At 36.8% G+C, this 24,320-nt stretch overlaps 1 protein-coding gene across 5 annotated transcripts in view; it reads left to right on the top strand.

Annotated features, from left to right (window-relative positions):
* Positions 1–727: 727 nt before the first annotated feature.
* Positions 728–24,320, top strand: part of Parg (Poly(ADP-ribose) glycohydrolase) — a 38,498-nt gene continuing 14,905 nt past the window's right edge. The window contains exons 1-6 of one of the 5 annotated variants that reach the window (XM_069830452.1): positions 728–1,373; positions 3,269–3,391; positions 9,764–9,915; positions 12,164–12,280; positions 19,309–19,365; positions 21,554–21,969. In XM_069830452.1, coding sequence (XP_069686553.1) covers positions 1,277–1,373; positions 3,269–3,391; positions 9,764–9,915; positions 12,164–12,280; positions 19,309–19,365; positions 21,554–21,969 — 962 coding nt within the window. In that variant the 5' untranslated portion in view covers positions 728–1,276. Of the gene's footprint in view, positions 1,374–2,126; positions 2,457–3,268; positions 3,392–9,763; positions 9,916–12,163; positions 12,281–19,308; positions 19,366–21,553; positions 21,970–24,320 lie in introns of those variants that run through there. The other 4 variants (XM_069830455.1, XM_069830454.1, XM_069830453.1 and 1 more) reach the window with 4 other exon arrangements.

Below are 24,320 nucleotides of genomic sequence, written 5' to 3'. Positions count from 1 at the left end.
TTTTTTAATTAAAAGTACCAGGTCTCTTGGACCCTTGCCTTTTACAAAAATATGATTTCATAAATTGAAATGTAAATAGAGTATAGGAGGTCCTGATGCAATTCAAATGACTTCTTATGCAGTAGCTAGATGGCAGTATATTGAATTTGATCAAAGTTGTTGCCGTCAAACCCTATAAGGCTGAGTAATTTGTTATATGTAATCTGGGATTACAGGTATATGAAAAGTGTGTTTATTTTTGTGTAGAACTGTACGTCTTACAATTTGTAAGCAAATCCTGAAGTTAAATCTACCGACAGATGGTACATATGTACAGTTTGACGCAGAATAGCCAACTGCAGTGTACGGAAAGTCGCTAGACTATTTTTGTCGCTAGAAAGTACTGAAAAGGTCGCTAAATCCGTAAGCAATAACCCTAGATCATAGAATACCGTATGATCTAGGCAATAACCCTGATCTGGGTCAAATTCTTCCTGATCATGTATCAGGGGTATTCTATAGTAGACCCAAATTTCTCTCTCCTACACAAAATTTCTTTCCGTCGAGAGACATCAATATATCAAGAAACTCTCCCGAAAATCTGTCATTCCAAATAAAATGATCTTAAGCTTCCTTCTAGACTCACAACATCGTGCTGTACATTCTTTTTATCCTCTCAGGCTATACACCTAAATAAAGTGATGCGATATTAAATTACACAATGTCTCGACATTCGATATCCCTGGTAAAGCCCGTGGCTAAGGGGTAAAGCCCTGGGTCACATAGGAGTTAATGGTATTATAGGACTGAAATATGAAAAAAGAAATTGTGCAAAGGCAAAGATAATAAAGAATTCCACGTATTCTGCGTAATTACTCATATAAAATAATTTTGGTTACGGATAAAACGTGTAATCCAGATATACCGGGGGCCCGCTTTTCTTAATGCGCATGCGTAGTAGTACGAGTTTACATTTTGGTAAAGGTTGAAGATTTTGTCGTATTAATTGATAGGTTATGATATTATTGTTCAATTTACTGTTACAAGACTGGACAAATGTTGAATAGTATACGTTAAAATTATTACATCAAGTGTGAAGAGACTTAAAATACGAAGAATGAAGCTGAGGAAAGACCACTACTTCTCTCTTCTATATGCAAAAAAGTGTTACGGAAGTTTTCCTCATATTATGTAGTATTTCGAAACTTAGCAACTTGATGGTAAAAACCACATATGTTTATATAGTGTTGCACCATTTCGCATAATTATTGAAAGATATATATATACCTACCTATTGATGAATACCCCATTGTCATATGAACAGCGGGTTGTAGATAATGTGGAACCGCTCCGAAAGAAGAGGAAGGAGGCAATAATGGAAAGTACAAATGACGGTAAGAACACAATTTTATTGTACATAAATAAATTGAGAGAAAGAGTACCAGCGAAATGATGGTCTGACTTCAATTACACACTTAACATAGTTTTCAGTACCTAATTAGTTTAAACCCATGGTGATAGAAGTTGATTACAATATTGCAATTTGATTGGTATTCTGTTTGCACGTAAGTCCAATCTCTATCATTATAGTGGAGTTCATTGCATTTTTTATAGTTAAGAATATTTGAGTAATTTCTGAGAATGTGTCTCTGCACACAGACTAGTTTACACTAAACCTAAACCTAGTGTATGCAAAAGTATACTAAGATCCCAAACTAACGTAATCTGTCATGGATTCAGGAAAGGTTAGGCTAGATTAGGTTAGTTTAGGGTTCTAGTATACACAGAGTGTGTGTTTAGTGTAGAACTGGTGTATGTGCAGCGACACATTCTGGGAAATTACTAATATTAATATGATTTTAATGTAAAATTACCAATTTGTGCAAAGAATCTACAAAGCTTATTATCAACACATAAATAATAGTCGGCAAATGACAAAATGATAGGCTCTATAATACAACAAACGGATCTGAAACCCCGGGAAATATGTGAACGGAACTGCTTGATTCTGCTTTCTTATCTATAACCATTTCCTCCCCTGAGCCTGTCCCCATCCCGAACCACTTCCTCCTCCCCGAGTCTGACCATCTGTTTAGTTTACAAATTGAGATAGCCTACTACCTAGTGAGAGTCTGTGGTTGCATGCTAAATCTGCTTTTCGTATCACTTATAAATCCGTGATGTGTGTGCGTCTGTATAATATAATATTAATAAAATACATGATAATTAGTGATAAAATAATTCATTTTAAGAATTTCTCAGAATGAAAGATTTGAAGTTATGAAATGTGACAACACCTATTTCTTCGGTGACCTTGTCTTTTCCCTTGGTGGAAACTTTAGACATCTGTAATGAGCTGAGTAAGGGTGGGGTGTGAGTGGTATGTGGTAGGTTTGCGAAAGACAGGGAATGACACTACCACTAAGCTATTTGGGTCAGGGTTTCAGATCCGCTCTAAGATGCAGTAGGCCTAAATGGTACAGTATTTAGTGTGACATATTATAAAGTTAATTTATTACTTAATTGTGAATTACAGGAACGCCACTTCTTACCTTTTTCACAATCGCTGAAATAAACTATAAAACGAAAGTATTAAAAAAAAATCGCTGTTAGAAGATTGAATTTGTGTATTTTTGGTCCAGGGAGCATCCGCTTTTTGATGCAAAGATAATTCGTTTGGCGTGTTTCTTAATTGAAATTATGAAATGGCGTTCCTATGCTTCACATTTAATATTACTTATTACGATGTAGTAGTGTCAAAATTACAGAATGCAAAGTTAATTGTAGAAACTTTCACATTTTGTTGGATAATCTTCATGGATAGCGATGGCATAATAATTCTCCAGGAAAGCCATAGGCCTGCCAAAGGAGGCACACATCTTTCTTCTTTATTCCATCCCCCCCTATGCTCTACCAATTACCAACATAACGTGCGAAAGGTTCAGAATGAATTAGGCCCTCTAGGGAAATGATCCATTTTTCTAGTATTGTGTGCTAGACCACTTGCGTGTTATGTTGGTAAGAAGTAGGGGGCAAAGACAGATGTATCTCCTTAGGTGTAGTTCTGGAAAATTACTGATGAGATTATTGTAACGTCTGTCTGTTAATCTATGTCACTCGTAGAAATGATAAGATCATTTTTTCTGGGAATTTTATTCTAAGAAGAGTGTAATGATTTCATACTGTTCCTGTTGGTTAAACAATGCTGTGTGTATTACTATAATTCATATTATCTAAAATTAGATAGTAATATAATGATGAATTACTCGAATAAATGGTCTTTTCGTAGGTATCTTACCGGTATATGAATCTTCTGGGAAAGCAGAATGTAGAGCTGATTCACCCGATATTTTTGCCGATTGTTCACCAACTGACAAAGAAGTCTCTTCAGATGTGATAATACAAATTGAGGGTTAGTTCTAAACAAGAATTTTCAGCTCACTGTATTAATTTCAGTATGTTCAAATGTGTGAAATATTTTCAGTGAACAGGAAGGGTGAAATTAACACAGACGACAGGTATTGTAATAGGAATAGCCTATATATAGTAAAACTGAGTCACACATTCAGTAAGTTTCTGCCCATATACCTTCACCATCCTTTCTCGGGCAGGAATTACCAGATGTCAAAACGCTTACCTGTTATGCCAAATAATAGCTTAATTTAAATCTAGTCATGAAGTGAAGATAGGGTTACTTGCTTACTTACATGTCAGGTTTTCCTGCATCATACTTTATTACCAATAGTGTTATTAGTGCCTTTCACACACTCATTGGTGCAACTTTCCATGAAGCATTGTTTTAAATGAGAGCTTTCACATGAGGTGACTGTATTTGTGACCTTGTCAATAGTTGTTGTCCACACCTGTGGAGTAACGGTTAGCGCGTCTGTCCGTGAAACCAGGTGGCCCGGGTTCGATTCCCGGTCGGGGCAAGTTACTTGGTTGAGGTTTTTTCTGGGGCTTTCCCTCAACCCAATATGAGCAAATGCTGGGTAACCTTCGGTGCTGGACCCCGGACTCATTTCACCGGCATTACCACCTTCATCTCATTCAGACGCTAAATAACCTAAGATGTTTATAAAGCGTCGTAAAATAACCTACTAAAATAAAAATAGTTGTTTGCAGTTGCTGCCATTCAGCAAGCCCAAAAGTGATCAACTAGAGATATGATGTAGTTTAAATGAGAACTTTCTTACTAGGCGAACTAGTTGACACAACTCTTAATCCAAATGAAATGGTTTTACCATTTAGTTGTTCACTGTATGAAGACAAGTAAGTGAAAAGAGTACGTAATTCAAATCCTGAGAATAATTAAATTATTGTAGAAAGTCTTAAAAAACAACCTCTTTTATGGTTCATGAACGAATGGAAAAAAATTAGGTACTTTCCTGTTATACTGCCACCATGATAGGCTAGTTTGTCACTGCCAGCCAGAGATTAGGTAAGGTTATGTAAGGTCTAAGGAGAAATGTCCTTGGGCTAGGTAAGGTTTTGAATTGAATTTTTTTTTAGTAGGTTATTTTACGACACTTTATCAACATCTCAGGTTATTTAGCGTCTGAATGTTGTTGTTGTTTTCTAATGCCAGGCGTTTGACAATAAAGTCATTTGACCTCTTGCACTCCAATATTTTTCAAAGATATTATCATGACCAGCCACTGAAGCACAGATTTTGAGGTGTTCCGAATCCATTTCTTGGTTTGAGTTGCACAATGGACAGTTAGGGGACTGATATATTCTATGCAGGTGTTTGGCCAAACAATCATGGCCTGTTGCCAATCTAAATGCAGCTACAGACGATTTTCGTGGTAAATCGGGAATTAACTGTGGATTTTGATGCAGAGAGTTCCATTTTTTCCCTTGGGATTGAGTTATCAAATTTTGTTTGTTGAAGTCTAAGTCTGATTTAATAAATCTTTTCACAGAGTAATACGTAGATTTAGCAACAAAAAATGGCGAGTTGTAGCCGATTTAAGTGAACACCATATTTTAATGTTTTGGTGGCTACTTCATTCACACACAACCCCCAGAATGTCTGGAGGACCACACCTGCTGTTGGTCGACGGGTCCATTGGACCTAGCTGGGAGATCTTGTTGATCACCATCTTAAGCCACGAATGTGATGAAGATGATAATGCCGGTGAAATGAGTCCGGGGTCCACCACTGAAAGTTACCCAGCATTTGCTCATATTGGGTTGAGGGAAAACCCCGGAATAAACCTCAACCAGGTAACTTGCCCCGACTGGGAATCGAACCTGGGCCACCTGGTTTCGCGGCCAGATGCACTGACCGTTACTCCACAGGTGTGGACTTGAATTGAATTGAATTTGAAGGAGGGGGAGGCACTATGACCTTATTAGATCAATTTGCTAACCCTAAAACTAGACACAAATCCAAACCCACACCAGCTGACTGCATTGAGGTTCACTGCAGACCCAGCTTCGAGCAGGCAATCCCATACACAGCCAACCCTCGCTGTGCATCATCGGGGAATGCTATGGAATGATGATGGAATGGAGAGATGTTGGCAGAATGATGTAGGTGCCTAATTTGGTAAAATGGGAGAACCTCGAGAAAAACCCAACTGCGACCTTGTCCACCCCAAGTGTCACAGTGAGGTTCCTCGAGAAAAACCCCAAGTGCTACCTTGTCCACTACATGTGTCACTATGGGGTTTTCAGTTACAAATCCCAGTTTGACTGAAAATTGAGCCTGACAGGCTGAAGGTCTGACCACTGCAGGGGAGTAGGTAAGGTTAGTAGAGAGATAGTGATCTGTCACTACCCCCTCATCTCACACGACCTAACTGTGGCTGGCAATAATGGACTACCATGGTTGGAGTGTAACAGGAATGTACCAATATAGGTGTACCTTAAAGACAGAGCAAATTTCTTATTAGGTGGCACACATTTCTTTCTTTTCGTGTCCAATAGTTCATACAATGATTTCTTCGACTTCTGGTGATAATTAAATTATTATTTTTCGGCATTATGTAATTAAATTATTATTTTTCGGCATTATGTAGATAATCATACATTGTACAGTATAGCATCTGTACAAGCCAGGCTCTCAAATATTTATTTATTTGGTTGCAGTGCGTTACAATGTTGAATGACAGCTTTGACCTCCGGTGATATAGCTATCACTCACTTATCAACATACAATTTTTATATGTGCATAGGTAGACTTTTTTACATTATATGCACACATATATTTTAAAATTTATTTTACTTTTCTTTTAGGTTATTTCCCTCATTCGTTTTTCTCTTACTTTCCAAAGGTATGTTCCTAAGGATTTTATTGTTTATCTGTTCATTGTAATTCTTGATATTTTGGCTAGAACAATTTCATTACTAAAATTTAACCATTTCCTTTTCATAAAACTGCGTTCACTCCAATCGACGGCAATTTCGAAGGTGGTATTCTGCTAGCGTTTGCGTCGAGAGAGACAGATAGAGAGAGCAAGGCAGTGTACAACATTGCCACATCGTACTTCACATGCATGTGCAATACAAATAGCGCAGGAGTGAATTGAAATTATCAAAAGACAATAATGACCTTAGCTGTTGTTTACTGTAACATGATACCAAACAAACCTTCTTTTCTTCACTAATAATATTCTTTGCACTCTTCTCAATCCCACACCACATACTTCTCCATTGTTTCTTGCGGGTAGGCAACATTGCAGCCAGCATCAAAAATGGCCGGCAGTGTTCTGCTCGTCAACGTTTTTATAATAATTATACACTTTAAACACTATTTTCCGCGCCTGCCTGTGCAATACTTATCATTTTAGAGTCTCTTCTTCCATTTATTTATCTTACACACGCACAATAAATGTTAGTTTTACTTATTCAATGTACTGAAACACTCACATGTGAACAAACGAACTCAGGAAGTGCTTGTTATAGACTGATTTCGATTGGTTCTACTGTACAAGCTTGTGACGTCACATACCAGAAATGCTATGGTGCATATAGCAGCTGACCGCCTTCCGAAATGCCGTCTAGTCTAGTCAGTAAGATTAGTTCGTTTCTGTAGCTACTTCATTCAACCACTTACAAGGGAAGGGTTTCGGCTCGAACAGGAATTTTTGGTTAAAAATTTGTACATAGGCTTACCTCACAATGGTGATGAAGGCCGTAAAAGCATTCATTTGTGTAACTCTCCGTTTGGTTGGTATTGGTCAATACACTTCTTTAAAAATGTACATGAGGATTCTCTATAAAATGCATGAAACAGCATGGAGCAGAGCAAGAAGCACAACTCGCAAAAGCAACACCTGAACAATCTTCTGAACCACACTCAAGTGCTAAAAAATCAAATGCCACCTGAATTACAATTTTGAAGTCCGAGACTTGTTCAGGAGTCACATAACCAGCTGACTGCCAGGAATACTGAAGCATAGGGCGGTATACTGGAGCAGACAACTGGTTATGAATAACAGAGTGCATTTTCATTATAAACACTCGATTTCCCAAGTTAAGTTCTGGATTCTCAGCAAGAGTCCTTATGTAATCTGTTATCCTCCGAGCATATATTTTGTATTGTCTAAGGAATTGGAATTCCAGAGGCTGGAAATATTTAGTTTTTTTCAGGTGGAATAATCATACATTCCATGTGATAGCCTTGGAATGATTCATTTATCAAGGTTGTGTCCTTGTGCACATTCAATGACTCACACAACAGTGTGCATTTTTGATTAGCTGCAATATTTTCAGACAGAACGTTGGAGAAAAAAGTTCCTAAATGGGCTCTAGACATTTTACCACTCGCACTAGCTTCTAGGCTAGGCTAGGCTTACGGATAAGGTGTCCCATCCTCTTAATTTGTGCAGTGCTCTCCCCACCCCTCAACTTGTACAGTGCTCTAACAGACAAACCACACATTACACAAGCGAATGCTTTTGGGAGCTTTACAGAGATGTAAAGATGGGCCTGTATACAAATTTTAGATACGAAATTTCTGTTGGAGCCGAAACCCTTCCCATGTTAGTCTGCTTATCAAAATTATTAGTTGCCCAGTAAAAAAAAAAAGACTTTGCTTTTGATGTCATGGACAAACAACACATGTCATCCATTGCTACTGGTACAGAATGGAATGAATAAAACAACATTCGTCGTATGATGTGTCTACCTGATTCGATCTTCCTTGCAAGGACTGCGACTTCTGACCTCTGAGGCAATAAATTAAGCTTACAGGTACCAAAATCTAAAGTCTACCAACTTAAAGCTACTTAGTCTTTAGGTTTTGTGTATGAATCCTGTAGATTTCTAAAGTGCAGCATTAAATACTTACATATGGTAGGCCTACATAAGATACACACATGCAGCTATACACCCACGCATGTATGCACTCACACACATACACATCCTTGTGCATACGGGCTATTCCATATGAAATCGATCAGTAAAAAACTTCGCATTTTTTTAATACTCTAATTTTTTCCCTATTTATACAAGGTGCTGAGGAGAGTGCATTTTCAAAAATATACTCTCGAAAGTCAAACGGTTTTCATACTATTAAGCGACAAATTTAGCGTATTTTATAAAAACAAGCCTCTTTCAGCGCTCAGAACTCTGGAACCATTTACTGCAGAACATTGAACGGGAGCTCATTTTGAAGCTGACATTTGGTAGGTTATGTTAAGAAGTAATCCTTATTTTTATTGTATACAGAGAGACAGATAATCTGATTTTACTTACTTTTAGGCTTTTTTGCCCATTTGTAAAAATGTAAAAAATATTGAGAAAATACCTTGCATTATTAAGAGGGATTCGGCATTGTTAGCTTAGTGGGTCGGCAATAAGTTTCAAGGGTATTAAATAGATTATATTCACATGCCTAGTCTTGAATGACGCAGTACCGCACGAACTGGCCGAGAGCTGAAGATAAGCGAGTGTTGGGCGTCATTTTACTCTTGTGTTTATGAAAATTTGTGATAAAGCTAGTCCAGCTATGTGCTACTAGACGAAACATCACGTGTTTATGTCTTCTGGCATTGCTTGCCTAGGCTAGCTCCTGCCTAACAGTCAGCTGGTTAGTTCACGCGTGTACTTTTTATTTTCTTTATTTGATATTTTCAATACTTTCTTATCAACGGTGCACCAGTAAAAAATATGTGTTTATTTGTACTTTCAATGCGGAATCTAACCATATATTTTTAAAATATTTTTTCGTGGACAAAGGCGTCTTAATGAAGAAAAATCTAAATTTCTCCATTTCCATAAAAAGTAAGAAAAACTGTTTTGATGTCAATATAAACTTTAACTTCTCAGCATCAAAATAAACCATGATTTTGATCACTGGGTGAAAGGGTTTCGGAGCCACAACAGTTTAGAGTTTCTAATTTTATGAAAATATGATAAATTTAAATGCCTCAAACTTTGCACAAAGCATTGTATCAAAGTTGTCAACGGACAGAAAAAGTTTCATTGTACTTAAAAATTGCAAGGTCAATTTTCTCTATATTTCGGTCGATTTGAGATGGAATAGCCCATACATGCACGTGATCCATGGATACTTCTGTGATTTCGTGATTTATTCCCAGCATCATAGATAACTGAGGTATCAGGTTGGAAAACTTCACATAATTCTTATTTTGAGTTATCAGGGGGCATCTTGAAAGATTAACCACCAGAGTGGTCAGTACTTGGAAGCAAAAATTGTGGCTGTTTTGAGGACTTCCCACATTAATTTATTGAATTTTGTAAAAGTCTCAAAATAATTATAAGTAAAAGTGATATAATTTACATAATACTAATAACTTCTTTTCCTTCCCAGGAGATAACATGTGCGAGAATTCTGAAGATGAGCAGTCAAAGACTGGCAGTGGAAGGCACTGGCTTGGGGCAACGCTAGAAGAAATTAGAAATGGATCTGCACCTTGTTTGCCCCCAGTTTGTCCTTCTCAAAGCCACACAGTCTTTTTCAAGGTAATTTTAATTAATTTGACTAAATAGACCTCCATATAGCAACATACCTTAATTTTTTATCGTATTTTCAAGATTCGTGTTTGAAAACATTTACTACATCCATTTATATCAACGAAATTGAAGTGTGTTAAATTAGATAATTTCAAAATTGAATTGAAAGTTTTGAATGAAATTCTTTTTTATAAACAAAAATGTTAAGGGACTAAAAATATATCGAAATACGTAAATATTTTCTTTTCTTAATAGGTTCAGAGAAATTGAAAAATGCTCTTTCAATTAATATCACTCAATAAAAGAATTGTATTCCAATGGATACCATCCCATTGTGGAATCCTGGGAAATGAGAATGCGGATGCTTTAGCAAAGAAGGGCAGCACTGCTACTTACAGACCTGTTACTAAATCTACGTATTACTCTGTGAAAATATTTATTAAATCTACATACTTAGACTTCAACAAACAAAATTTGATAGCACAACCTCAAGGGAAAAAATTGAACTCTCTGCATCATAATCCACAGTTAATTCCCGCTTTACCACGAAAATCGTCTGTAGCTGCATTTAGATTGGCAACAGGCCATGATTGTTTGGCCAAACACCTGCATAGAATTGGAATATATCAGTCCCCTAACTGTCCATTGTGCAACTCAAACCAAGAAATGGATTCGGAACACCTCAACATCTGTGCTTCAGTGGCTGTCCATGATAATATCTTTGAAAAATATTGGAGTGCAAGAGGTCAAATGACTTTATTGTCAAACGCCTGGCATTAGAAAACAACAACAACATTTGTTTCTTCTATAGTCAGTTGTTTTTTTTTTTTTATTTCAGTTTTAATTAACATCGAGTTTTATGGAGCTGTTGCAAAAATAACATAAAATTAAATAATATTTTCTTTTTAATTGTATCACATTCAGATTAGAATGTTAAACACTTTGACAGTAATGAAGTGTAAAGGATAGTTTGGAAAATATGAAACATTACTACACTATGTCCACAGATTATTGAATTATTGGGTTTTGTAATACCACAGTCTAGTATATACAGTCACGAAGCTTGAGTTTATGAGGGTACTAGGAACAATAAACTGTGCAGGTACGATTTCGCATTGTCTGTGATGAGGCGATAGTAGCGATCCTAGTGGTTAGCAACTGTCTACAGATGCATATTTACTATGTATTGAGCTTCGTGACTGTATATACTGTCCAAATTTCACGAGAGGATCCCTGCGAGGGGACTATGGTCCTTGCAGGGTAAGAGGAGAGAGTAAGCCAGTAACTCAGTGTTCTTGAAGGAGCAGGTGGATGAGAGCAGTGTCATTGGTCGGCTGGGACAAGCAAGGCTCAGTCAATGGCCGGCCGGTTCCATGTCAGGGATAAGAAATAAGAGCGGGGGAAAAACTTGCGTTCCTTGCTCGGATCTCTCGTGAAATGCGGACTGTACTAGACTGTGGTAATACTATGTTGAAACTAACGTTGAACAGAAATGCATTATATTATCATGTGATGTTTGACCTTAAATGCATCCATGTGTGCCCTACATTTGACACACTGATGTTCAGGCAGTTTTCCCATTCTCACCAAATCCTCTGAAGCATATTTTGTGCAACATTCCTGATGGCAGTGTTAATATGCTTTCTCCATTCCAGCAATTTGTTGGAAATGGAGGGACATAAACATTATCCTTGACGAAACCCCACATAAAGAAATCACTCCAAGAGATGCGGTGAATGGGGTGGCTATATGCAAAAGGTTTTCATCTGGCTCTCTGCATTGATTTCTGGGGGCTCTGCATAGAAACTTCATGCACTCCATTAACCATCTCTTCAGTTACACTTAGTCTTCCCATGTGTCCTTTTCCTTGTTTCTGTTGTGAACTTCGCACCACCTTTGAATTGACGACACGGGAGGACCATGTCCAAATTGCTATTGAAACACGCGGGAAACCACAACAGCATTGTTACATTGTGCATATTCGAGCACACACCAGCTTTGGTGTGTTAGTAGTGCAGTCATTTTCTGCAACAATGATATATACGTTTCCTGGTAAATAACAAATGAAACTCAGATGGCAGTACGAAACTTTATCACCTTTTCAAATAGTGGTAATATTATACCTGTTTATTCAATATTAGTGAAAATGTAGTATTGTATAATTGTTCAATAATTTGTAGGCATAGTGTATGTGAGTTTCTTTAAATATAGTTTATTACACATTTGAGAAGATTGACCTCTCTTTTTTATTTTTCAGCTGCCTATGAGAGATGGACAGTCTGTGAAACCTTACCCAGAAAACTTGAGAGATTGCTGGGATAGTGTTCATGTCCGCATGCCCTTCTCAGAAAATAGTTTATATCCTGTCCAGGAGGTATGTAAAAGAAATATATGTTGGGTAACACTTCTCATGACTTTCTTTAGAAGGAATGTAACGTAAGTACAATATTCAGGAGTCAACTGGAATCCGATGTTGTAGTCTGCAAAATTTGCTGTGTTGTGTTCCTGTATTTCTTTATTAGATATCTCACTAGTTAGAAGTACTGTAAAACCTTGGATTAAGAGCATAATTTGTTTCGAAAACGTGCTCTTAATCCAAAACACTTGCATATCTAAGCAACTTTCTCCATAAAAAACAATGCAAACTCAGATCAGTTCGTTTCACAACCTTTTATTCATATAAAATACACTATAATTTAGGTAAAATTCAGTAAAATAATGTAACACAAATTACTTTACTGTATTTTGTTTTTGAGTATCTTAGATCTGTTTTACTTCTTAGTAAACTTCTTGAACATTTAAACAAAATATTTTTACTATCACTAACGGAATCACTTCTGACTGCTTGACTGGCTGGAATCTTTTGCTTTGACTAAGAACCTATCCAATGATATCTGCTTTTGCCTCGTTTTGAGGATTTTTGACATTGTGACATTGCATTTTCGTTAAACAGATTTATCACATGCACTGCTACAGCCTTATCAGGATGGTGAATTTGAACAAAATTTTGTACTGCTTCCCACTTTTTATACACCTCTTTAATCTCATTTGAAGCAAGGAATTCGTCTGCTTTGTTCTCTTCTTCCTGCTCAGACGAGATCCCCTCCATTGCCTCTTGCTGTTGCTCGCAAGCGAAGCAAGTTACTTACAAATCATGCTGCTCATATTGCAAGACATCGCTTGTTTATCAAACAAAAATGTTTTCTTATTGTTTGCTCGTTTTGCAAAACGCTCGCAAACCAAGTTACTCGTAATCCAAGATTTTATTGTACTTTTATTTTCTATATCCATTTCTTCAGGTTCATTACATAACACACAATTTGGAGAAATTAAAATTCCCAGCTTACATAAATGTTTTGCAAAATAAGCATATTCAGTAATATGAATTATCTTCTGCTGAGACAATTGACTTCAGTTTGAATCTTGTAGAAGTTTCTTCACTTTTGAATTTATTGTACAGAGTGGACACAAAGTCGCGATCCATTTTAATGAAATAATGGTTACGCGGGCATGAACTGTATATAGACTTATTGTTATGGTATGTACATATGTAATTCAACATGACCGACATTCACTTCAAAGCACTGTGTCCAATGTTTGAATGAAGCCCTAAAGACATTCATAAGTATGTACACTACCGGTCAAAAGTTTTCGATCATCTATCACAACTATGGATTTGTGGTTAAAAAGGGATTTCGTTTTGAATATTCTATCATATCATAATGCTAGAGAGAGAAAATATTTATTTTGTTGGTCTATTTAGTTTTTCCGATGTGTTTGTACATTGAAATAAAGTATATAGTTGTTTTCATAGGTGATCGAAAACTTTTGACCGGTAGTGTATGTCACCAGAAATCGCTGCAGATGCTTCTGGAATTCGATTCTTCATGTCCTATAGATTTCTTACTTTGGTTGTATACACTCTTGACTTCATAACTCCAAGGGAAAAAATCTAAGGACGTCAAATCAGGTGAACATGATGGCCATGACCATGACCATGCTAGTGTTGAACCTCTGCCTATTGATCTGTTGGGAAAACGTTGGTTGAGAGATGTTGTCATAGCTAATGCAAAATGGAGAGGTGGCTGTGATTCAAGAAATTGTTCCAGCATATCCAAGTAAGTGTTACCTGAAATGGTAACTCCTGCGAACGTAAAAACACTCAGTCATACAGAATAGCTGTACGTAACGATCCCAACAGTAGGTTTTTTCCTTTCTCTCTTTCCTTCCACCTGAAGACGAAGGGAGAACCACCCTTCGAAACGTTGTGTCTTAATTTTTTGATTGTGACAACCAGCAATGGAAAAAGTCCAAACCCCTCACCTAAACACCATAACAGTGGTTTTTGTGAACCCAGTCATACATTTACTTTTGGGTTCAATTCGTAACACACTGCATAATCTTCGTCATCTAGTTTGTGCAACATCTGAATGTGATAAGTTTGCTTTTTCAGTCTGAATTTCAAAACCGTTGAAACAGTTGATCTTGGCATATCTAGCTGGTTACTTAAATGACGACTCGATGCTTGAGGGTTCCTCTTGATGACTTCTTGATATGTTCCACAGTCTGCTTGGACATAGAAACTCCACCAGAACGTGGTTCATTGGCAACATTTCCTATCCTCTGAAATTTATTGACAAGGAATCGGATGTTTGCTTGTGTTAGCGCCAGTTTTTGGAATTTACTTGTGTACTCCTGTTGCATCTTTACATGTTAAAATGCGCAATCGAGCACAGACAATAGCCACTCGTTCTTCAGTACTCAGTGTACTAGTAGATTAGTCTGAAACAATAAAGTAATTTCAAGGTTTATTCAGAAATGGATCGAGACTTTGTGTCCACCCTGTATTTTCAACAGTTTTAGTTTTAAAGTTTTTGTACAATTTAAAATTTTATCAGACACTTCTTCAAGTACGGTACTTGAAGTATGTGCACCCAATCCTACAACTATGCCAGAGTCGTCTGTCTCATGGCTCACATGACAGTTGCTAAAGAATCTCGTAGTCATTCATCATTACCATTGATTGTTATTACATTAAAAATAAAATACACAGCTTTATCTAAAAGCATTTACCAGCCTCAAAGTTAATGTTGAAAATGTTGATCTATTTGACATCCACACATTTTTTACATCTGCAAAGAAACATTGTCATCACAGGGTGCAATTAATTTCTTGTTATTGAGTGAGTTTCTCGGCATTTAGTTTGCTGCAACTCTTCCAATGTTTGGGGGGTTTATTGCATATGTTTAGTCTTTAATAATCTCCCAAAGATAAAAACAAAATTGTTGTAGAATGTAATGTTCGATGCATGTATAATTGATTATGTGGAATGATTTTTGTTGACTATTACACTTTTACTACGTCACACTACTTTCGACCAATAAAACGGTACGAAAGGACGTCTTTCAACCAATCATGGCCGCTTATCGCACAATTTTATTGCGTCCCTAGCATTTGTTTAATTTTATCGCGTCCCTAGCATTTGTTTAGTTTTATCACTACCCTAGCATTTGTTTCTTTGTTTGCCAACATTTCAAACTGCACTGGTCTGGCCGTCAAAAAACAGAAAATTACAAACCACTCCAGTCGATGCACATCACTTTCAAATATGACTCGCATTTTGGCATTCAAGAACAAGAATTAATAAAGATCACTGGTCATATATGAAGAGCACCATTCGGAAATCCTGAATGAGTTGAGGGATACACCATGTACACCAGCGAGTTCACTTCTTTTACGCACACATCCAATATAACATCAACTGAACCACCAAAACATTCAAATTTGAAAATTGTACTTTCAATAATTGTTTCTTTTAAAATTATCTATGTTTATTTTTTATTTCATCATCGTTAATTAAAACGTTTCTTGTATATTTCATCATCCCTAATTAAAACTTTTCGAACACTTGTTTATATTATTTAGGTTATGTTTGTTATAGCTTCTGCTATATATTATGGATAGTCACGTAACAGAGATGGTTTAATACTAAGATTTATTGAAAATCATCTGTCAAGTGACGTTGATTACTGGGATCCGGATGATTGAAATGGAATGCAAATGTTTTAATAAAAATGAAACTGAATCAACAAAGCCTTCTTGACTAGTAACAGTCCACAGAGTTCAATGATGATTCCATAGTTGGCACAAGTGATACCGGTAATAAGAAAACATCATCATAAAACACTACTGCCATCTAGCATAATGTTGAGATGGTACAATAATACATTTGAAGACAGTTGTATTTTCGTAAGCCAATTAATATTTTATTGTACACTTTGTTACTTCTAATCTTTATATAGCCTACTTTCTTCTAATCGTGTAATAGTCAATTAAATCCCACTCGAGTTTTGATTTTCTCCAGATAAATCAAAACCTCTAGTGAGATTACTGTTGATTATACGTATCAGTACAATAAACATTCAGACTTTTACGACATAGTAAGGACGTGTCTCAAAGCTCAAGTCCAAACTACACACTAGTGACTAGCAACTAGGTGACTTGTAAACTAAACACAAGGGAGCTTTGGACATGTATGCTTGAAACATGGCCTTCTTCATAACTATTTTTCTAAAAACCATGACATCATGGTGCAGCATTGAATTAAGAAGGCAGTGTCCTAATGCAGTTTCATTACGAGTTATGTGGAAAAGATAAGAAAGGGCTTAATATATTACAATAATGTGTAAAACATTGTACAAAAGGTACTAACAATGTCAGTGTTCAAAGTTAACGTGTTATTCTACATTATATTTACATTATTTCACTTCCAAAGCATTTTCAGCTTTCATAACCCCAATTGCTAATGAGGTATCCATGTTTGTTTAGCGAACAAGTCAGCAATCAAGCAAGCATTTTCGTTTACTAGCTACTACGGACTTGATTGCTATGCACTATGTAGCTTTGGATCATAACTTCTGATGTCACATCCGCCTATTTAGTCAACAATCTAGTTCACTTCAGCTGAAAATGTAGCTTTGAGACATGGCCTAAGTAACGCTAATGCAGCTAAAGGTGTGTAAGTGAATACATGGAGAAGCAAGAGATTGAACAGTCTGTGTATTATACACAAAGTGAGTCAAACCTAAGGGACTGGCACTCTTTCCGTCTCTCGGCATTACATTCTGGCAAATGATCTTTAGTGAATTGTTTATTTAAGGAAATGAAGAATAATTTGCGGGTGCCCGTGTAAAGGGGGTTAAGTTGATTTGGCTAAACTGGAATAAGTACAGATTTGAACTATCCACAATTACTTTTCTCTTGTGCTAAAGGGGTTAAGTTATTCTTCCATCTATGATGCAGTTACAGTGCTCCATATTTTGTGACAGAGGGGTTTTGTTCAGTACCAAAGGAGAGAAGTTTACAAACCTTGCAATTTGACTTTACCCCCTTTACACGAGTACCCGCGAATTGCTCAAAATATCCTCCATAATGTCCTATACATGTATGAAGTTCTAAGAGGCTCACTGGAGCTCATCCTCACTGAGACTGTGATTAGTCATATTATTTCATCCTTGACAGTAAAGATGAGCACGGGCCGGTCCGAGTCTGAGTTAATTCTTGACCTTGCATTGCGCAGTTAGGGTAAGTTGCGTCATCATATCATGCAGACTTGTAAATACTCTCCTACTCCGAGGGCTAAGTAAAGCACATTACATATCTAAAAGGGATAGCTTATCGATTCAGAGCTGTAATATCTGGTGTAAATTCAGTAGGATGAGCAGTAACACATAAACAGTCTTCTTTCACAGTAACTTGAAGTGAACGAAAGGTACATACATTAAATATGTTGAATTATTATTAGAACGATGGAACCCCACTCATCTTCGCCACTTCCTTTCCTCCCCCATCATTCTTTCCTCATTATCCCATTTCTGGTTTTTCAGATCACTCTATAGGCGGCCTCCCGAAGCTGCTGACTCGACCAACCTCCGTGGAATGTAGTTAAGCGACGTTGGATGGCTTCTGCAATGGCACCCGAAATGGACGTACTCGGGGGAGGAGTTTTGCCTTGGACCGATAGGGGGCCTTGTGGGAATTTGCCGAAGCAATATGGTATATGGATTCTGTCGGCTGTAGGGACTGGTCGTTAAGGGAGTCATGTGGTTAGCGGTGCGCATAGGGGATCTGTGGCATACAACTCATTCCATATCGAGGGTTAGCGCAATAGATCTCAATAGGTCGCAGTGCTGAGCCATCTATGCTCCCCTCAGTTAAATTCCATTCCATTTCATTATTAGAACGAAATACTGCGTTCACAAATAAAAAAAAGTGTCTATATAAAAATTCAATTTTAAGTTGTGTTAATTAGTATAATTAATGTTATTAATTCCTTTACAATCAATATAAAATATGCAGTTGTAAGTTAAAAAGCAACATTATTATCATCATCATCATCATCATCATCCCTCCAAGTATTAGGCCATGTGGCCCGTTACGGTCCCAAAGAAGAATTGTTACTCCAGCGTTTCTTGGGATGTCCCAGTGATCTCTTTCCTTAAGGGAGATAACGAAGCATAGCTCTTGGAATTCTGTGTGATGACATCTGTTGTAGATGGTCCATCCAGTTGGCCTGGTAATTTTGTATATAGTGGAGAATTGGCTTTAATCCCAGTTTTTCCATTACTTCCTCATTTCGTTTATGGTCCATCTTGTATATTCTGCTGTATATCGCATAAATCGCATCTCATTGGCTGTTATCCTGCTTTCAGCCCATGCTTCGCTACCATAGCTTAACACTGGTCTTGCAAGGGTTTTATAGAGACATATTCTTGTGTTCTTTTGTTCTAATGATCGTTTCATGATACTGTTAATTATTCCCATGGTTTTTGTAAATTTTGTAATTTTATTTGCTATATCTACTTCTTCCTCAAATGACAAATTATAACCCAAATATGTGAACTCATTCACTCTTTCCAAAATTTCATTGTCCAAAACTATTTTGCTCGGTAAAGGTATTTTCCACTAAAGACCATCACTTTTGTCTTGTTTGTATTGATTTCCATATTATACAGAGTACTGCAGATCATTTTCTGTGGGTGCCATTAAAACCAAATCATCTGCAAAAATCAGGGAGTCTATTTGTAATGTTCTATTTAATTGAAAATAGCCATTTCGCATCTTGCGCCGCTCTTGGATAATTTTATCCATGTATATTATAAAAAAGCAATGGGGAGAGGCCACATCCTTGTCTTACTCCAGTGTCAATTTCGAGCCATTCTGTTGTTACATTATTATTGCATACAAATGTATCTTTACTGTAAGTTCGTAAAGAGTAAAAGAAGAGAGAGCTGGAGTGACACTGATGTGGAGGACAATAAGAATAAAATATGACTATATAACGAAGAGAAATATTCATTACCACAAGTAAAAACTTACTTAACCACAATTTTTCATTCACAGATGCAACGTCCACTCCACTGTAGGGCCTACGCCCATTTTATTAGCTGTCTAACGTCTGTAAGTAATAAAATATCTCCTCAATTTTTTTACATCTAAACAAACATATTCAATGGAATTGTGTTTGAACAAATTTTCCCGGTTATACAGTAGACCTATATGCACTTTCCATTAGAAAAGATGAAAATATGTAAAGAAATATATTTCAGCATTTGAAAACTAAGGTATAATCTCGGATTTAAATCTACAATTCATCTTAGTGGAATTCAAAATTAGTGTAATAAATGCCGCACGTTTCGTTACAAAATAGTACAATAGAGGGATGTCTGTTTATTTTTTTGTTAAAACCTTTGTCATCACGCAGTAAATCTTGGATTTTGGGAACCTTTCCTAAATGATGTCATTCGCATTGGCTTTTGTCGTCTTCTGACCCTTTCTCTTGTTTCATAGGAAGATGTAGAAGATAATTTAGACCAAATAGCAGAACAGTTTTGAAGATGATGTCCAAGATCTTTCTGCATATATCGAGATGGCAGAAGAGGGCTACCTCCAAGATTTTCGCCCGCACTTTGGAATGTCTGTGGCCAAGAGATAAACAGAGTGCAGGGTACTAATAATTGAATGAGTCATTTTAGAAGGGCTTTATTCCATTTTTTGATAAAGTCAGTTACAATCGTTACTGTGTTCGTCATACTTGAATACACCTTCTGTAGAGAAATGACATTACTCCATAGAAATTAAAATAAATTGTGGTTTATTTAACGATGCTCGCAACAATGATTCTAACATCCAGCAAGAAAATTGTGTGTGCATTACTGGATCACTTGGATTCAATTTATGAACCAGTGATACCTTATAGGGATAAAACTTTGGAAATTTCGAACCCCTTTCCACAGGATGTTGCTAAATGTTCAGTTCTTGTGCTAGTCATTAGGTACCTTTTCTTGGAATCAACTCTGTTGTCACAAGTGTTTGTTCTGTTAAAGCATGCTTTGGACAACATTTCTTGTTATTGAGAACAGACCCTGTTTCTCGCCACTTATTACGTCATTTATAAAACACATTTTTTCGTTGGTTGTGTAGCCTCTGGAAAACACCACCTGAACTTTGTAAACACAGCTTGTGTACCTTCTTTAGTAGATATGTTTCAGAGAGGAAAATATGTTGCTGTACTGTGTAGCTAACCATCATTAAAATGTGTATTTCTGGATATATTTCAGCTGACTAAATGTGATTGACAACATAATGTACTAGCAGAATTGTGTCGCCGGCTTTGGTGCAACAACTAAATAAGTAGGTTATTTTACGACGCTTTATCAACAGCTTAGGTTATTTAGCGTCTGAATGAGATGAAGGTGATAATGCCGGTGAAATGAGTCCGGGGTTCAGCACCGAAAGTTACCCAGCATTTGCTCATATTGGGTTGAGGGAAAACCCCGGAAAAACCTCAACCAGGTAACTTGGCCCACCTGGTTTCGCGGCCAGATGCACTAGTCATTACTCCATAGGTGTGGACAAACAACTATTCATTCATTTATTTTATTCCATAGATCTTACATGAGCAATGAAGCTTTAAGATGTGGAACAAGTCAAAATTTTACAATATTACAATTACAGTTTTTACAAATTTTTATAGTTTCACAATTTAGTAATTTTCTACAATTTTGTGCAATTTTTTTACAATATTTTGGCGAGATGTAGTGAGATGAGGTAAGGTCCGAGGATTCGCCAAAATATTACCCGGCATTTGCCTTTTGTTTGGGGAAACCTCGGAAAAACCCAACCAGGTAATCAAATCAAAGGGGTTGATGCCAAGGACTCGCCATAGACCATCTGGCTTCAGTTCCACGGCTGTAACTCACACTTGTGTCCTTTGCTAGGTTTAAAGTAAACAAGATGCTAGGAAAACCTGGTGTACTACCTATCATACACAAACCTCCTAGCTCAGTAAGATTGCTGGTAACTTAGGTTTGACTTGCTCTGTAGTTTTGTTGTCTGAACAAAACAAATGGTGCACCCATCTTCAGAGATCCACTCAACTTTGCCATGTTAAAAGTACCGTCAAAAAATTTTAACAATATGGTAATCAATTTCTTGTACTTGCCCAGTTTAAGTTTTTGTGAGTCCCTAGTCACTGTATGTATGTTATCTTACTTCTACTTTGCTCTTCAATAATGTTGCCTGGGATTTAAATGCTCTTCAATAATGTTGCCTGGGATTTAAATTCTGATTTGTTTTGCTTCTATAGGGCAGAGAAGACAGCCATCTGCGGCAACGCTGGGAACTTGTGCAAGAAGCTCTCTTGAAGACCATAATATCAAGTCAGCAGTTGGAGGCACTTATTCTGTCGTACAACTCTAAGTACAGTGAACGTTGGGACTTTTCAGTACTTCATTTACTCTTCACAGATGTTTTCTCGGAAGAAGAAACAGACAATTTCTTTTCAAATTTGCTACCAAAAATTGTTCAACTTGCATTACAGTTACCTACATTGTTGACAGCACCGATACCTCTACTTGTGCAGCACTGCAACCACACACTCAGTTTTACTCAACTTCAGATTGCAAGTCTTTTAGCAAATGCTTTCTTGTGTACCTTTCCTAGACGCAACACTGCAAAACGGCAGTCTGAATATGCGAGGTATCCAGACATAAATTTCAACAGGTGAGTTGAATTTAATAATGAAAAACGTGATATTTTGATGCAATCCATAGTAACTTGTAGGGTCTGAAAGGTAGCTTCTAACACACTTCGGTTATAAGTATACAGAGTGTCCCATTTATATTTATTTATTTTATTGGGTTATTGTATGACGCTGTATCAACATCTAGGTTATTTAGCGTCTGAATGATGTGAAGGTGATAATGCCGGTGAAAATGAGTCCGGGGTCCAGCACCGAAAGTTACCCAGCATTTGCTCGTATTGGGTTGAGGGAAAACCCCGGAAAAAAACCTCAACCAGGTAATTTGCCCCAACTGGGATTCGAACCCGGGCCACTTGTCCCATTTATATTGTGCACCTATTATAACTTTTTTGTTTTGATAGATAGATATTGGAATTTTTGTTTTTGAGAGTTACACTAGAACGAGAGGCTAAAATGAGTGTAGAGATTTGGTGCAGGATACACGTGACGACATCAGTTTTTCAAATAGCAATACATACTTTAATCATATTACATTGATTACACATATTAAGACGAGTTCAAAAATGTATCACAATGTCACCTTCCCAATCAGTAACAACAAAATGCAGAATGAATGCCATCAGAATGTGCTGTTTGTTGTGGTGCCCCATTCATCTTGTGCATTAACTTACACAAAACGAAAGACGACTGACGTCTAGACACATCGTGTGTTGTGTGTTTGCTGTCTTAACATGTAAATAAACCACAACAACTGACGACGCCACAATCCACGTACAGTGGCCTGCACGTTCTCCGGACCTGTCGCCACTCGACTTCTTCCTGTGAGGAACTGTAAAGGACAGTGTGTACCAAAACATTCAGACAACACCAGACGACATGGAGCAATGCATTCGACAGGCTTGTGTGTCCATTCAGCCAGCAACATGCAGGGCAGTCATACGGTCTTTTGGGGAACACCTTCGAATGTGCATTAATGTGAATGGTCACCATTTGGAATATCTTCTGTGACTCTCAAAGCATAACATTATCACACTGGAAGTACGTTTTTCTTTCGTTTTGTTGCTGTTATTGATTAGGAAGGTGACATTGTGATACATTTTTGAACTCGTCTTAATGTGTGTAATCAATGTATCATGATTAAAGTATGTAGTGCTATTTGAAAAATTGATGTCACGTGTATCTTGTACCATAATGTAGTTACATGCACCAAATTTCCACACTCATGTTAGCCCCTCATTCTAACATAACGCTCAGAAACAAAAATTTCAATATCTATCGAAACAAAAAAGTTATAATAGGTGCACAAGATAAATGGGACACTCTGTATATGCAGTAGAGTGCGGATTTACATGCACTTTATGACTAAAAGCTAAAAATGACAATATATTTGGGTAAGCATGGTGTACATTACGGTTGAGAAAACGTGATAACAAAAACCATCGTGCTATATAATATATAATATGCAAAAGATAGTAAATATCAATACCTTAAAAACAATATACTTTGCATACTTCCACTCGGTAATGAGTTTTGGAATAATATTCTGGGGAAATTCCACAGATAGTAACAATATATTTCTAGTAAAAAAAAGAGTAATTAGAATAATAGTAGGTGCCAAATCTACGGAATCTTGTAGGACTATTTTAAAAAAACTACAAATAATGCCCATGGCTTGTTAGTATATCTTTTCATTAATAGTCTTCCTCGCATGTTATCGTGAAAACTTTGTAACTAATTCAACAGTTCATAGCATAAATACACGTCAAAAAAATGACTTTCATACTCCATCGGCAAGTCTATCTGGCTATCAAAAAGGAGTGCGTTATATGGCAGTAAAAATTTTTAATAGCCTCGCTATCGATATAAAAAATGAAACTCAAAACATAAGATTATTTAGGGCCAAATTAAAGAAGTACCTAATTTCTCACGCCTTCTATTCTGTAGGTGAATTCATGACATTCAATAACACTTCATGAAATTGATACTAAAACTTTGTGTTGTACTAGTAGACTATATTGTAAATCTCGTCTGTATATATATTTCATCTAGACTGTGACTGTAAATTAAGACTTTATAATAGTATTGAGTTTTTTGACTTGTTCCATATTCTAGCTGTAAAGCAATGTATGAATACCATGGAATGTTAATAAATACAATACAATACCCAGCCCCAGCTGGTCACTCGGTAGAAGTTAATAAACAATAAAGAACAATGCACCTGTAAAAGAAGGGAATTTGAAAGAATGGAAGTATGAATGATCAATCTTGCACATTAGTTTGATATTGGCCACTCATCTGGCCTCCAGATTGAGTATATGATGCAATTAATATTTACTCAAGAAGTGTAGCAAAAAGACGATTTTAACAAGTA

Source organism: Periplaneta americana, chromosome 7, assembly GCF_040183065.1.
Source record: "Periplaneta americana isolate PAMFEO1 chromosome 7, P.americana_PAMFEO1_priV1, whole genome shotgun sequence".
NCBI classification, from domain to species: domain Eukaryota; kingdom Metazoa; phylum Arthropoda; class Insecta; order Blattodea; family Blattidae; genus Periplaneta; species Periplaneta americana.
This window is presented reverse-complemented; position numbering and strand designations above follow the sequence as displayed.